At 47.4% G+C, this 16319-nt stretch overlaps 1 protein-coding gene and 1 long non-coding RNA gene across 6 annotated transcripts in view; one reads left to right on the top strand and one right to left on the bottom strand.

The window, feature by feature from the left end:
- The window catches only part of LOC130273001 (stimulated by retinoic acid gene 6 protein-like), a 137203-nt gene that overhangs the window by 87358 nt on the left and 33526 nt on the right, over nt 1-16319 (top strand). For all 5 annotated transcript variants that reach the window (XM_056519111.1, XM_056519134.1, XM_056519127.1 and 2 more), the window contains one exon: nt 15436-15555. In XM_056519111.1, the coding sequence (XP_056375086.1) occupies nt 15436-15555 (120 nt within the window). The remainder of the gene's footprint in view (nt 1-15435; nt 15556-16319) is intronic.
- Nucleotides 449-15512, bottom strand: LOC130273022 (uncharacterized). The gene is made up of 3 exons (XR_008843840.1): nt 15442-15512; nt 591-656; nt 449-513 (listed from the first exon to the last, which is right to left on the bottom strand). It is a non-coding gene; the product is annotated as an uncharacterized LOC130273022 (long non-coding RNA).

Here is a 16319-nt window from a genome sequence, read left to right as displayed (position 1 = left end):
CTTCTCACAATTAGTTAATGTCACGATATGGAACAAGGAGGTAAAGGTGAATATCAGGTACACTGCAATAAAGAGACCCTATGTACATGTCCGATTTACTGCACAGGTAGTCCGAGGGATGTAGGTCTGTATCCCGGTAATAGATAGCCAATAATACTAGTGTAATGTGTTATCCTGTAAAAAGATGGAAAATAAATTTAGGTGTCGGAAATATAAGGCTGATTGACAAGATGAGTGTAAATGATGCCTAAAGATAGAACAAGAACGCACCTCTTAGTATTAGCTCTGGTTCAGCTGAATAAGATATCAGAGGGTAGCAATGGTTTCAGAGGAAGGCACACATAAGCCGATCCTATATTTGAAATTAATGAGGCAATGTCTGAGTATATTAAAATACAAAAACTCAAAATAAAAAGATATAGTCCTAAAAATGGTAATATACCTCTGATCAGGGGGTAAGGAATGTCCTTTCCTCGTTTCACCACCAGGGGTTTCTATGCTAAATGGGTATACCTAAAACCAGTATATATAGATTAAGGACATATGCTGGCATTAAAGGAGATTATGTATTGGGTAGAGAGAGTGCCTACCTAGCAAGGTGTCCGGTCATCTCCAGTACACTTAGGAGCCCTTGATAGCATGACCAGAGCGGGTATCTGCCTGGGTAGATAGATATAATAATAAGTTTAATGCCAGCCAACCAATTGCCTAAGGAAAAGTGGCAGGCAAATGTGGAGGTAAAAACTTACTTAGGGATGTCTTGCTCCGGTATGGATATGGTCCCGATCAGCTGCAGACTGGCACGGCATATAACGGGTGCCGGCCAATGGTATTTATGAGTCTCCGGCGCTTCTCACTGGAGAGCACGCAGTATTGGAAAGATCACTTCCAGCGCGTGAGATGCGGGGGGCCGCGCTCCTTTGTGGAGCACAGTCTACTTGCAGCTCAGGCTGGAGCACATATCGGAAGTGAGATCACTTCTGATACATGAGATGCAGGGGACTGCACTCAGGATGGAACACAGGATGGAACACACGTAGTAAGGAAGTAAGATCACCTCTGGCACTAAGGCAAGGGTTAGCGTTCCAGGGTGTGGAACACAAGAGGAGCGGAAATGACATTCCCTAAGATAGAGAATATGTGTCCAATGGCTTCCTATTCACCATAACTGGTATGGACCAGTATATGGAGGGTTAAATTTGTTTATTTAATTCCTATAGATTCCCTTTTGGGAATCCAAAAAAACCCTGTTTTCCCATATACTACTTAACCTGGTAAAATTCCATATGCTTTATTGTATACTACACACTATTTAAAAACAAATAGCACTGTTTTCTCTATTTGCTATTTTAATAAGGTCATTTGCTTGTGCAGATATCTCTGCTATTTATGATGTATTTGTATCAGGGCAACCCAATGTGCCTGCAGGTCACACTCGGTAGATTGCAATGAGCAACAGTGCTATGATTATTAAAAACTCCACTCTGCCCCCCTCAATGTTACGCCTAGCGCTCCGGGTCCCCGCTCCTCCCCGGAGCGCTCACGGCGTCTTCCTCCCTGCAGCGCCCCGGTCAGTCCCGCTGACCGGGAGCGCTGCACTGTCTTGGCCGTTGGGGATGCGATTCGCACAGCGGGACGCGCCCGCTCGCGAATCGCATCCCAGGTCACTTACCCGTCCCGGTCCCCTGCTGTCATGTGCTGGCGCGCGCGGCTCCGCTCTCTAGGGCGCGCGCGCGCCAGCTCTCTGAGACTTAAAGGGCCAGTGCACCAATGATTGGTGCCTGGCCCAATTAGCTTAATTGGCTTCCACCTGCTCCCTGGCTATATCTGATCTCCTCCCATGCACTCCCTTGCCGGATCTTGTTGCCTTGTGCCAGTGAAAGCGTTTAGTGTGTCCAAAGCCTGTGTACCTGAACTTCTGCTACCCATCCTGACTACGAACCTTGCCGCCTGCCCCCGACCTTCTGCTACGTCTGACCTTGCCTCTGCCTAGTCCTTCTGTCCCACGCCTTCTCAGCAGTCAGCGAGGTAGAGCCGTTGCTAGTGGATACGACCTGGTTGCTACTGCCGCAGCAAGACCATCCCGCTTTGCGGCGGGCTCTGGTAAAAACCAGTAGTCTCTTAGAACCGGTCCACTAGCACGGTCCACGCCAATCCCTCGCTGACACAGAGGATCCACTACCTGCCAGCCGGCATCGTGACAGTAGATCCGGCCATGGATCCCGCTGAGGTGCCGCTGCTAAGTCTCGCTGATCTTCCCACGGTGGTCGCTCAGCAATCGCAGCAGATTGCCCAACAAGGACAGCAGCTGTCGCAGTTGACCGCCATGTTACAGCAACTTCTGCCTCTGCTACAGCAGCAACCATCTCCTCCGCCAGCTCCGGCACCTCCTCCGCAGCGAGTGGCCGCTCCTAACCTCCGCTTGTCCCTGCCGGACAAATTTGATGGGGACTCTAAACTCTGCCGTGGATTTTTGTCTCAGTGTTCCCTGCATATGGAGATGTTGTCGGACTTGTTTCCTTCAGAACGGTCTAAGGTGGCGTTCGTAGTAAGCCTTCTTTCAGGAAAGGCCTTGTCTTGGGCCACACCGCTCTGGGACCGCAATGATCCTGCCACAGCCACAGTCCAGGCCTTCTTCACTGAACTCCGGAGTGTCTTCGAGGAGCCAGCCCGAGCTTCTTCTGCCGAGACTGCCCTGTTGAACCTGGTCCAGGGTAATTCTTCAGTGGGCGAGTACGCCATCCAATTTCGTACTCTTGCTTCCGAGTTATCATGGAATAACGAGGCTCTCTGCGCGACCTTTAAAAAAGGCCTATCCAGTCGCATCAAGGATGTGCTGGCCGCACGAGAGATTCCTGCCAATCTGCAAGAACTCATCCATCTAGCTACCCGCATTGACATGCGTTTTTCTGAGCGACACCAAGAGCTCCGCCAGGAAAAAGACTTAGATCTCTGGGCACCTCTCCCACAGTATCCGTTGCAATCTACGCCTGGGCCTCCCGCCGAGGAGGCCATGCAAGTGGATAAGTCTCGCCTGACCCAGGAAGAGAGGAATCGCCGTAGGGAAGAAAATCTCTGTCTTTACTGTGCCAGTACCGAGCATTTCTTGGTGGATTGCCCTATCCGTCCTCCACGCCTGGGAAACGCACGCACGCACCCAGCTCACGTGGGTGTTGCGTCTCTTGGTTCCAAGTCTGCTCTTCCACGTCTCACGGTACCCGTGCGGATTTCTTCTTCAGCCAACTCCTCCCTCTCAGCCGTGGCCTGCTTGGACTCCGGTGCCTCTGGAAATTTTATTTTGGAGTCGTTTGTTAATAAATTCAGCATCCCGGTGACCCGTCTCGTCAAGCCGCTCTACATTTCCGCGGTCAACGGAGCCAGATTGGACTGCACCGTGCGTTACCGCACAGAGCCCCTCCTCATGTCTATTGGACCCCACCTTGAGAGGATTGAGTTCTTCATTCTCCCCAACTGTACCTCTGAGGTCCTCCTCGGTCTGCCTTGGCTCCGGCTTCATTCCCCCACCATTGATTGGACCACCGGGGAGATCAGGAACTGGGACTCTGCCTGCCACAGGAAGTGCCTCTCCCCCCCTCCCAGTCCCGTCAGGCAAGCCTCTGTGCCTCCCCATGGCCCCCGTCCTGGTGTCACACTGCCCCGTGCCAGGCCTCGCCCTCTGCCCTCCCTCCCCATTCCCACTCCTGCTGTACTGCCTGCCGTTGAGGAAACCCTCCATTCTTTCCCGGTGTCCTCATCCCAGGGGAGGCAGTTACCGGACAAAGAGAAGGGGAGACCTAAGGGGGGGGGGTACTGTTACGCCTAGCGCTCCGGGTCCCCGCTCCTCCCCGGAGCGCTCACGGCGTCTTTCTCCCTGCAGCGCCCCGGTCAGTCCCGCTGACCGGGAGCGCTGCACTGTCTTGGCCGTTGGGGATGCGATTCGCACAGCGGGACGCGCCCGCTCGCGAATCGCATCCCAGGTCACTTACCCGTCCCGGTCCCCTGCTGTCATGTGCTGGCGCGCGCGGCTCCGCTCTCTAGGGCGCGCGCGCGCCAGCTCTCTGAGACTTAAAGGGCCAGTGCACCAATGATTGGTGCCTGGCCCAATTAGCTTAATTGGCTTCCACCTGCTCCCTGGCTATATCTGATCTCCTCCCATGCACTCCCTTGCCGGATCTTGTTGCCTTGTGCCAGTGAAAGCGTTTAGTGTGTCCAAAGCCTGTGTACCTGAACTTCTGCTACCCATCCTGACTACGAACCTTGCCGCCTGCCCCCGACCTTCTGCTACGTCTGACCTTGCCTCTGCCTAGTCCTTCTGTCCCACGCCTTCTCAGCAGTCAGCGAGGTAGAGCCGTTGCTAGTGGATACGACCTGGTTGCTACTGCCGCAGCAAGACCATCCCGCTTTGCGGCGGGCTCTGGTAAAAACCAGTAGTCTCTTAGAACCGGTCCACTAGCACGGTCCACGCCAATCCCTCGCTGACACAGAGGATCCACTACCTGGAAGCCGAATCGTGACACTCAACATGTTTCGCTACGACGTAGCATTATCAAGAGGTAGAGTTGCCCGCTACCTCTTGATAATGCTACATCGTAGCGAAACATGTTGAGGGGGGCAGAGTGGAGTTTTTAATAATCATAGCACTGTTGCTCATTGCAATTAGTGCTGCTCGCGAATATTCGCAGTTCGAATTTTATTCGCGAATATGCGTGAATATAGCGCTATATATTCGTAATTACGAATATTCGTTTTTTTTTCACAGTACACATCACAGTGATCATCCCTCTCTGCTTCCAGCTTGTGTGGTGTAAAGAATACTCAATGCTACTGTGTGAGACTGGTGTGCGTATTTTCGCATATGCGCAAATTTTCATATGCTAATTTTCGCATACGCGAATTTTCGCGTATGTTAATTTTTGTATACGTAAATTTTCGCATATGTTAATTTTCGCACACGCGAATATTTGCATAGGCGAAAATAAAACGAGAATATTACGAATATGCGAATATTCGCGAATATATGACGAATATTCGTCCATATATTCACGAATATTCGCAAATTCGAATATGGCCTATGCCGCTCAACACTAATTGCAATCTACCGAGTGTGACCTGCAGGCACACGGGGTTGCCCTGATACAAATACATCATAAATAGCAGAGATATCTGCGCAAGCAAATTACCTTATTAAAATAGCAAATAGAGAAAACAGTGCTATTTGTTTTTAAATAGTGTGTAGTATACAATAAAGCATATGGAATTTTACCAAGTTAAGTAGTATATGGGAAAACAGGGTTTTTTTGGATTCCCAAAAGGGAATCTATAGGAATTAAACAATGGCTTCCTAGACACAAATGTCCCTTGAGGGTCTGAATAAGGTGATCAATGGGGTTCAGTCCATTTGGATGTACTATGCCAAGTGTGAAGATCCACTTGGTTTCCTTTTGTTTCACTATTAGATCTATGTCTCCTCTTCTGAACCCTGCTTTTACTGTTTCTAGTACTTAGAATTAAATATTATTTAGCTCTCTGTTATGCTTTTCATTTACATGGCGTGCGACTGGTTTATCTCTTGAGTTGTTTATATCCCCTATATGCTCTAAAATACGGTTTTTAAGATCTCTTGTAGTTTTCCCCACATATCTAGCTCTGCATTTACATATGCAGATATAGACAACATTACTCAATTGACAATTTGCAAAAGATTTTGCAGGAAAAGAACGACTGAGGTAGGTATCTGTGTAAGAGGGGCCTGTATTGATAAATCGACAGGCCCGACATTTGCCACATTTGAATGTACACATCTGTCTTCTGTCCTACCATGTAGAGGTGGTAGGGGGTTTGAAGTGGCTATTTACTAGCCGGTCTCTTAGATTTCTTCCTCTTCTATATGTTATAGATGGAGTACTAGTTAGTATTTCATTCAGATCCAGATCCAGTAGAAGAATTTTCCAGTGTTGGGACACAATATTTCTGATTTTGGGAGCAGCGTCATCATAGGTGCCTATAAGTCTGGTAGTTGGATTCCCCGTTTCTCTGTCTTTGGGAGTAAGTAATCTGCTTCTAGGTGTCTGATATGCCACTTGCAGAGCTTCTTTGAGGCATTTGGTTGGATAGCCTCTTTCTTTAAACTGCTCCAAGAGATCAGCTGCTTTTCTTAGGAATTCCTCATCCAAGGAACAATTCCTACATAAAAGTAGGAATTGACCTTTCGGCATCCCTCTCCGTAATGGTTTTGTGTGTGAACTTTCCCATCTTAGGAGTATGTTCCCAGCTGTTGGTTTCCGATAGAGAGAGGTTTCTATCCTCCCATTGGTACCTCTTTTGATGGTAACGTCCAAGAAGGGAAGATCGTTCCTCTGAATGTCGGAGGTGAATCACAGACCAATATTATTACTGTTTAAGGCAGAGACGAAGTCTCTAAAGTCTCTAAATGAACTTGACCAAACAATAAAAATGTTGTCGATGTCGTCAATGTTTTATAGGAACTGGACAGCACGTTCTACAAAAGCTTAAAGGGGTACTATGCCCCTTTTCATCTTATCCCCTATCCAAAGGATAGACATGGATAAGAGACATTGTGCAATGTCATGAACACGGAAACCCCAAGCTTCCATGTTTGGAACGCCACAATGCCAGCCCAAAGATCAGACATCTGATCAGACAGGGTATCAGATAGGGGATAAGATGTATAGAGGCATAGTACCCCGTTAACAACAGGCTTGGTAACCATCTCTCAATAGCTTTGGAGCAGTTGAACAGAAGGTTCTGTAGCAATTTAACAGCAGGATTCTGTAGCAGCCTCTGAACAGCAGAATTTCTATAGCATCAAAAGTTGTACAGAGTTGCCACAGTGGTCTCTGCGCTTGGCTGAAATCCAATCACAGAGGGAGAGATTTATCTAACCTGTTCAGAGGAAAAGTTGCTGAGTTGTCCATAGCAACTAGGGTTGAGCGAATCGAATCTGATGAATCCAAATTCGTTACGAATTTCAGGAAAAACTCGCTTCACAAAGAATCCGAAAATCACCTCAATTGAATTGCACGAATCGCTTCATTAAACACTCCATGGCATCTAAAATGGTGGATCCACATGTGAGGACATGGGGCAAGAAACTCTGGGAAGGTGGCAAAGAGGGTAGGCGGGATGACCCTGAATCACATGCAGCATGCAACATATCAGCAGCTAGCCACCCCTGTAATGTCACAGCCCAATATAATCGACAGACATCTTGCGGCCAGTCACTCACTTAAAGGGATATTAAAGGAAAAAACTTTTTTTTATATATCAACTGGCTCCAGAAAGTTAAACAGATTTGTAAATTACTTCTATTAAAAAATCTTAATCATTTCAGAACTTATGAGCTTCTGAAGTTAAGGTTGTTCTTTTCTGTCTAAATCCTCTCTGATGACACCTGTCTCGGGAAACGCCCAGTTTAGAAGCAAATCCCCATAGCAAACCTCTTCTAAACTGGGTGTTTCCCGAGACAGGTGTCATCAGAGAGGATTTAGATGGAAAAGAACAACCTTAACTTTTAATAGAAATAATTTACAAATCTGTTTAACTTTCTGGAGCCAGTCGATATATATAAAAAAGTTTTTTCCTGGAATACCCCTTTCACCATTTTATTTCAGAGAGAGCGTTTCATTGCAGGGAGAGATAGAGCATTGTGTGCGCTGCACAGAAAAGCAGCTTGACAGCAGTGATTCACCACATGCCCAAATCACTGCAGAAAAGCACTGACCGAGAGAAAGTACACTTTTGGATGTAATACACAGCGACCCTACTGCTGCAGTGGGATGTACAGCAACTCTAAAGCTTAAAGGGGTCAGAGGACTAAAAGCCATTGTCAACTGCTATTAGTGCCTAATAATACTGTACTGGGCTCTACAACACAGCGAGTCTATACTGCTGCAGTTGGTTGTACAACTGTAAAGCTAACAGGGGCCAGTTAGGGTGAGCACAAAAAGCCATAGTCACCTGATTACAGTGCCTAATACAGGTTGTGTAGCGGAGCTTATTGTCCTCTCATAAGTGTAACCTGTGCATACATAGGTGGTGTATGTTTTTCTTTTTTTTTAAACTAATTTGGGACTAGTTATTACACCCTCATTTCTGTAGCCTTATACAGTTTTAAGTGGAGCGTATTGTCCAGCTCTCATAAGTGTAAACTGTACGTACACCTACGTGGTGTACGTTTTTTTTCCTGAAAAACTAATTTGTGCCCAGTTACTGTGAAAGGCCAGCCAAAGCTATACACTTGTTTCTGTAGTCTAATACAGTTTTATGGGTAGTGGAGCGTATTGTCTTCCTCTCATAATTGTAGCATATACACACTCAGCTGGTGTATAACTATGTCAGGCAGAGAAGTGCCAGGACATGCACAGAGCAGTGGCAGAGGCATAAATTCATAAGGCAGAGGTCGCAGCAGACTAGCGGCAAGTGGCAGCAGGAGTGGCAGTGAGAGGCCTGAGCTCCCGGTATCAGCTAGCGGTCGTGTCTCGACCAACAAACCATCTCCTGTCATCAATTGGTTAACTTGGTCATCCACTTCATAGCAAGTGACATCTGACACCCCCAGTCAACAGTCGGTGGGTTCCTCAGACACATGCCTCAGTTGGCATGGCCTATTGCCTCTGTGCTGTTCCCTCCCCCACAGAAGAATCGTATGCTGTGGGTTCAGCTCCACTATTTAGTGAGGACGATCTACTAGAGGACAGTCAGCAGCTACTGCCAGCCAAGAAGGGGAGGAGACATCCACCACTTTCTCCGCTAGGCGAGCAAGTAGTGATGAGGAGAGTGACGTGGGAGGTGGTGTTGCGAGCATTCAGGCTCCTGAAGTAGACACTGTTGAGGAACCTGAAGAGGACATCAGTGATGTGCAGACACAACTCAATGATGATGAAGCCGATCACACTTGGGAGCCGGGTGCAGAAGAGGCTTCATCATCATCATCAGGAGAAGAGAAATGCAGGTTGACCACGAGGCAGCAGCTGAGCCAGCAAGGTGATAGCATGTTTGGCAGTCAACATGTTGGCAGAAGTGGAAAGTCTGGAGCCAAACCTGCCCGGGGTAGCTTTGTGGCAGCCTACCTTCCCGGGAGGTAGGGGTTCCTAGAGTCGGTGGCAGTAGTAGTCGATCAGTGCAGACTGTTGGGGGAACATCAGCTACTTGGCAGTGTGGCAGTGTGGCAGTTTTTCTTCAAGCATCCGGAGGAGGTTCACATAACCAAACGCAAGATGTGTCGGCAGAAGGTGAAGCGTGGCCAGGGTCCCAATATTGGCATCACCTCCCTGCGTCAACATATGCAGCATCACCATAAAGTGGCCTGGGAGAACCGTGGCTCTGATGCGGTGGTCCAGTCTGCTGCATTACCCAGTGGCATGCTGCTCCGTTTCAGCCAACCAAGGCTCCACCACCTCAGCCGAATGGAGCTGTCTGTCATACCCATCTTCTGATGCTCCAGATGTTCCCGCTCCTCCTACTTTGAGTCAATCATTTCTCCAGCAATCCATCATCGGAGCCATGTCCAAGAGACAACAGAATGCGCCCACTCATCCAACGGCGCAGAAGCTGAATGTGCCTGCAGTTCAGAGAACTGATGGCTTGTGCCGAGCTGAGGTGGAGAGTCCCAAGCCGTCATTTCTTTGTGAAAAAGGCAGTACCAGCCTTCCACAATTTTGTGGAACAGAAGGTGGGCCATTCCTTGAGCCTGTCGGTGTGTACCAAAGTGCACGGCAGCGCCGACGTAGGAAGCTGTAACTACGGTCAGGGACAATACATGTCCTTTACGGCTCACTGGGTAAATGTGGTTCCTGCACAGCCACAACTGCAACTTGGACAGGTCACGCCGCTTCCACCTCCACGCTCTCAGGCCATTGGTCCTGTGACAGTGTGCGACTCTGCCTCCTCATCCTCCATCGTGTCCTCAGCCTCCACTGCACGGACAAGTCTCAGTGACCCTCCAGCATACCATGTGTGCAGGGCACAGCGGTGTCATGCTGTTCTTCACATGGATTGGCTTGGCAAATGGAGTCACACAGGGGAGGAACTGCTAAAAGTCAATCATCAAGAAATCAAATCATGGCTTACTCCACAAAAACTGGAAATGGGAACCATGGTGACTAACAATGGGAAGAACATCTTGTCTGCGCTGCGACAAGGAAGCCTGAGCCATGCGCCCTGCATGGCACACTTGCTCAATCTGGTTGTCAAGCGGTTTCTGAAGTGTTCCCCCCATCTGCAAGACATCCTAACAACGGGAAGGAAACTTTGCATGCACTTCAGCCACTTGTACACCGCAAAGCACACCCTCCTTGAGCTGCAGCATCAGAATAGCATCCCCCAACATAGTGTGATTTGTGACGTTTCCACACGTTGGAATTCCACCCTCCATATGTTGGACTGACTATACGAACAGAGAACAGCCAACACCGATTTCTTGATGATCCAAGCGGATAGGGGGACTCCCCTGTGTAACTTCAATGTCAAGCAATGGCAGCTCATATGTGACGCCTGCCATTTGCTCAGGCCCTTTGAGGAAGCCACATTATTAGTCAGTCACCAGGATTACGGGATGAACAACGTCATTCCACTGCTTCATTTCCTACAACACATGTTGGAAACGATGGCTGGTCAGGACATTGGAGATGTGGCGCCTACATCTCACGGCCACATGAGCCCTTTAGGGGCTGAACTGGAAGAGAAGGAGAAGGGGAGCGGGGAAAGTGGAGCAAAGGCAAGGTTTTGCGAAATGGGTGGTTTTTATAGTCATCTGACAGGAGATCAGGAGCAGGAGTAGGCTGTGGAGCTACAGGGTGATAAGGAGGACGAGACAGAGGACCCAGACACACTGTGGCTGTATGCAGTGGAGATGGAGGCAGGTAGTCCCTCCGAGTTACTTGCACAAATGACAGGATGCATGCTCACTTGCTTGCATAGTGACTGTTGAATTGTCACCATTCGGCAGCGGGATGACTTCTGGCTCTCCACCTTGTTGGACCCTCCCTACCGGCACAAAGTGTGGGCTGTTTTTACCCCCACTGAGAGGGAGGACAAACTGACCTACTATCCTATATAGTCAGTTTGCCAATGTCTATTTGTGCCATCGTCCATCCTCTCGCAGGTCTGAGTCGGGGGGGCCCTCTGTGCTCATGTTCCACTGCCATGGCTGCTGGGGAGGGGTGGTAGAAGCAGTACCAGCTCCATAAGCAGCAGCCTACAGTCGCTGATGAGTAGCTTTCTTCACCCGCATAGTAAAGCAAATCATCATCAGCTGGTAGACCTGGAGCAGGACCTGAACCAGCAGGTGGTGGCATACCTTGACATGACCCTGCCAAAACACATTGAAGATCCCCTGGACTTCTGGGCAGCCAAACTTGATTTGTGCAGAGTTTGCCCTGTAAAAGATGTCCTGCCCGGCCAGTAGTGTGCCATCAGAGCGGGTGTTTAGTGTGACAGGGGCCATAGTAACCCCAAGGAGAGCTCGTCTGTCCACGAAAAATGTGGAGAGACGGACCTTTGTGAAGATGAATCAGGCATGGATCAGCCAGTAGATTGACCATGGTGCCACACGAACACTTCACAAATATGGATAGTGCAAAACATGTTTAAGGTGCTGCTCCCCAGTTACAGAAATTCCTCCGCATCAGACCACAAGTAAGTATCGAAGATATCCATTAGCTAAAACTTAACTCTTCTTAGGATAAAATATACAGAGCCCAATTTTTTTTATATCTAAGAAAAGGAAAGGTGTGCAAAAAATACCATGTGCAAACTACACCACCAAGTATTAATGTGATGCAAAGACTTCTAAAAGGTGGAAGGAAACAACGTATGGTCCATTGTAACAGGTGGGGGTAAAACTTCCCCTGTAAGCCCCTACTCTCGCACTATTAATTCCCTTCTCGGCAAGTGTTACTCCCCCTAAAAAGGATGGCCCCACACAGGAACCTCTCCCTATTTCCACCTAAAAACACTGCCATTTCCCAGGGTTTTTAGGTCGAAATAGGGAGAGGTTCCTGTGTGGGGCCACCCTTTTTAGGACAAGTAACACTGGCCAAGAAGGGAATTAATAGGGCACGAGTAGGGCCTTAACGGGGAAAGTTTTAACCCCTCCTGCTACAATGGACAATACGTTGTTCCCTTCCACCTTTTGGAGGCAAGTGTTATTCTCCCTCAAAAGGGCGGACTCACACAGTAACCTCTCCCTATTTCCAACTAAAACCCTGGGAATTGACAGTGTTTGTAGATGGAAGTAGGGAGAGGTTGATGTGTGGGTCCACCTTTTTTAGTGCGAGAGTAGGGCCTTACAGGGGAAGTTTTTACTCCCACCGATTATAAGGTGGAAGGGAACAACGTATGGTCCATTGTAGAGGTCTTTGCATCACATAAATACTTGGTGGTGTAGGTGGCACATGGTGTTTTTTGCACACCTTTCCTTTTGTTAAATAAAGAAAAAATTGGGGGTACATATATTTTACCCTAAGAATATTATTAAAAGTTAAGTTTTACGTAATGCATATCCTCAATACTTGTGCACACTAACACTTTTACAAAAGAGACCGTTTTCTTCTACCTACCTGCCTCAGCAACAATTCTGATCCTGCCACCTGCCTGATGCCACACATCTGATGCCAAATTCTCCTTCTTTCACCCGCCCTCATCACCAGGTACTGATATTGCCACCCACCGCCCCACTCTGTCACCGGGTCACTTTCTGGACTCCTGATGCTGCTGATGCCAGCTCCAGGCTTTGTCATTCTGCCACCATATGTTTTCCTCATACTGATGCCAGCTCCAGACTGTCTCATTCTGCTACCATATGTTCTCCTCATGCCGATGCCAGCTCCAGGCTGTCTCATTCTGCCACCATATGTTCTCCTCATGCTGATGCCAGCTCCAGGATGTCTCATTCTGCCACCATATGTTCTCCTCATGCTGATGCCAGCTCCAAGCTGTCTCATTCTGCCACCATATGTTCTCCCCATGCAGATGCCAGCTCTAGGCAATCTCATTCTGCCACCGTATCTTCTTCTCATGCTGATGCCAGCTACAGGCTGTCTCATTCTGGCACCATATGTTCTTCTCATGCTTGCGCCACCTCCAGGCTGTGTGATTCAGCCACTATATGGTGTCCTCATTCTGCCGCCACCTCCAGGCTGTGTCATTCAGCCACTATATGGTCTCATCATGCTGCTGTCACCTCCAGGCTGTGTGATTCAGCCACTATATGGTCTCCTCATTCTGCCGCCACCTCCAGGCTGTGTCATTGAGCCACTATATGGTCTCATCATGCTGCTGCCACCTCCAGGCTTTGTCATTCAGTCACTATGTGGTCTCCTCATGCTGCCGCCAACTCCAGGCTGTGTCATTCTGCCAGATTATTGTCTTCCCATGCTGCTGCCACCTCCAGGCTGTGTCATTGTGCCACCATGTGGTCTCCTCATGCTGCTGGCACATTAAATAAACCATTTTAGGTTCATCTATTTGAAATCTTCAATTTAAATGTTAAAAAATATCTTTTCAATTGTGAGGTCCTATGGTCTTGTCAGGCTGTTGCCACCTCCAGGCTGGGTCATTCAGCCACTATATGGTCTCCTCATGCTGCCGTACCTCTATGCTGTATCATTCAGCCATGCTGCTGGCACATTAAATAAACCATTTTAGGTTCATCTATTTGAAATCTTCAATTTAAATGTTAAAAAATATCTTTTCAATTGTGAGGTCCTATGGTCTTGTCAGGCTGTTGCCACCTCCAGGCTGGGTCATTCAGCCACTATATGGTCTCCTCATGCTGCCGTACCTCTATGCTGTATCATTCAGCCACTATATGGTCTCCTCATGCTTCCGCCACCTCCAGGCTGTGTCATTCAGCCACTATATGGTCTCCTCCTGCTGCCGCCACCTCCAAGCGGTGCCATTCTGCCGCCATATGGTCTCCTCATACTGATGCCACCTCCAGGTTCTGTCATTGTGCCGCTCTGCAACAGTGATTCTAATAGCAATGCTGGTAATCTGCATGTCATACTGAATAACAGTATTATTTCCCAAACACAGCATACTCCCTATGAGTGAAGACAAGGCAAAGTGTTCTATTCCCCTATTGAGTCTCTCTGTAACCCAGAAATAGCTGTTTTTAATAGCGATTCGCTGCGAATAAATTCGGACCAAACCCAATATTTTCAGAAAATTAGGCAAATCGGCTGAATCAAGTTTTTAAAAAATGTGCTCATCTCTAATAGCAACCAGATTGCTTCTTTCATTTTTCAGAGGCCTTTTCAAAAATAAAAGAAGTGATCTGATTTGTTGCTATGGGCAAATCAGCAACTTTTCCTCTGGACAGGTTTTGATAAATCTCCCCCAATGAGTACAAGGTGAATGATCCAGAGTTCTTGTTTTGGACCAGCCTTATAGGGGCACTCTGCTGGTAATGTGTTTTTTAGTTACTTATGGTGTAATGTGCTTTTGTCTTACCATCCAGTGAAATTGCCTTTTTCAGCTTCTTTGTCGGTTTGCAAACTTGGTGTTTTGGCCCTTGTTGAAACTATTGGGCTTCCTGTTGCTGGCGCTGTTTAAACGACTGTTCCCAGAACCTCCCTGAGGGACCTTTTAACTGTTTTTTTACGCTCCCTTTTGCTCTTTGGTCCGACCCACCTTTTGTTAGTTTTCGCCCATAACCCGTCCTCCTGCATTATTTAGTCTGCCCATTCAGTTGCCTTTCATGCGTCTCATCATAATCGAACATGCGCAGTAAACTGCAGGTCACAGTGCTGGGGATGTATGTCTGCTTCCCCTGCCCACACTTCTTGGTGCACAAGCAACTAATGAAACCAGACACGGCAGCTGGCTACAGCCCTAGAAGGAGGGTCCATTCACAGCCATTACAATATTTATTAGGTGGGTGTCAGTACCTGCAGACATCAGAGGACAGCTCTTAACAGATCACCCACATCAAAGCTGATGTAACAAACACAACTTGGCTGCCGAGAGCAAAAAAATGTGGTTGCCAGTCACAGGAACGGCTAAAAACTTCAGCTTCCTGCTAAAAGTGGCGGTAAGTAAAATAAGTGAAATTCCTAACAAGTCTGAATCCACTGACATTACAGGCTATCACAACATAAGGCAAGGCACCACTGTGTACAAACTTAGCCTGCAGCTGAGTACCTTTTAAATAGTGTACTATCTGCCCTAGCAACCAGACCCTGGCAGTTCGGTTTTATCAGCAGTTTTCAGCAGTCCTTCCAGTTTTAACTGCAAAAGGACTCAGATTTTTTGCAAAACTGACCAATAAAAATCTGTTGGAAAACCACCACATGTCCACATAGTCTTCAGCCACCTCACAGGCATGCAGTAGATCAGACAATAACTAGGTCTTGTAATTCTGTTAGTTTTAAGCTACTTTTATGTTAATAATTTCTTTTAATCCTTTATTTTTAGACTCACACTTGGAATCGGTATTTCACTGTCGATGCTGCAAGTCTTGTTAGCCAGTAATTTCTTTCTGCAGAAGAAAATAGCTCCAGGGGATAAAAATAAACCATTAGCTCTAAATAACAGGTAATACAAATTAAATGTATTTTTCCTCTTAAAAGGTAAATGCACAGTGGGCATATTAGTTGTGGAATATTTCTGCAGAACTCCAGAAGGAAATTTTTACAAAATTGTGTGGATTTTGGTGCTGATTTTTTTTTGTGTATTCCTTTGTGGAAAACACTCAAGCGCCTCACACAATGCATTTGAAACTTCTCTAGACACTTTCACTATTTTCACATTTTGTTATGCTGTTGTGCTACAATAAAAAAAAAAAAGTTTCCCCCATCATTCTGCACTCAACACCATATAAGGAGAATGTAAAGAAATGTTAGAAATTATGTAAATTTATTAAAGGGGTATACCCCCCAAATATATCTAATCCCCTATCAAAAGGATAGGGGATGAAATGTCTGATCACCAGGACTGGAGACGTGATGTCACGCCACGCCCCCTCATGACGGCCATCACGCCCCCTCCCATAGACATAATTGGAGGGGCCATGGCATGACGTCACTCTCCAGTCACGAAAACAAAGGTTTCCGAGAGTGGAGACGCAGCCCTGCATAGAAATAGACTTAAGACAGGACTGGAGTCTTTAGAGGTTACAGCCACCGAACATTGTTCAGAGTAACAAAAGGTAACCTTACTCAAGGACTCCACATATGGACCTAAAAATGGCTGTCCACCGGTGCCTATCTAGTCTGAGGGTCTAGAGAGCAGAATGGCAGATAATCCCCAGATCCAGATGTGTAACCTTGTAACATCATACGCAAAAAGACTGGAGGCTG

Source organism: Hyla sarda, chromosome 1 (assembly GCF_029499605.1).
Source record: "Hyla sarda isolate aHylSar1 chromosome 1, aHylSar1.hap1, whole genome shotgun sequence".
In the NCBI taxonomy this organism is placed as follows: Eukaryota; Metazoa; Chordata; class Amphibia; order Anura; family Hylidae; genus Hyla; species Hyla sarda.
This window is presented reverse-complemented; position numbering and strand designations above follow the sequence as displayed.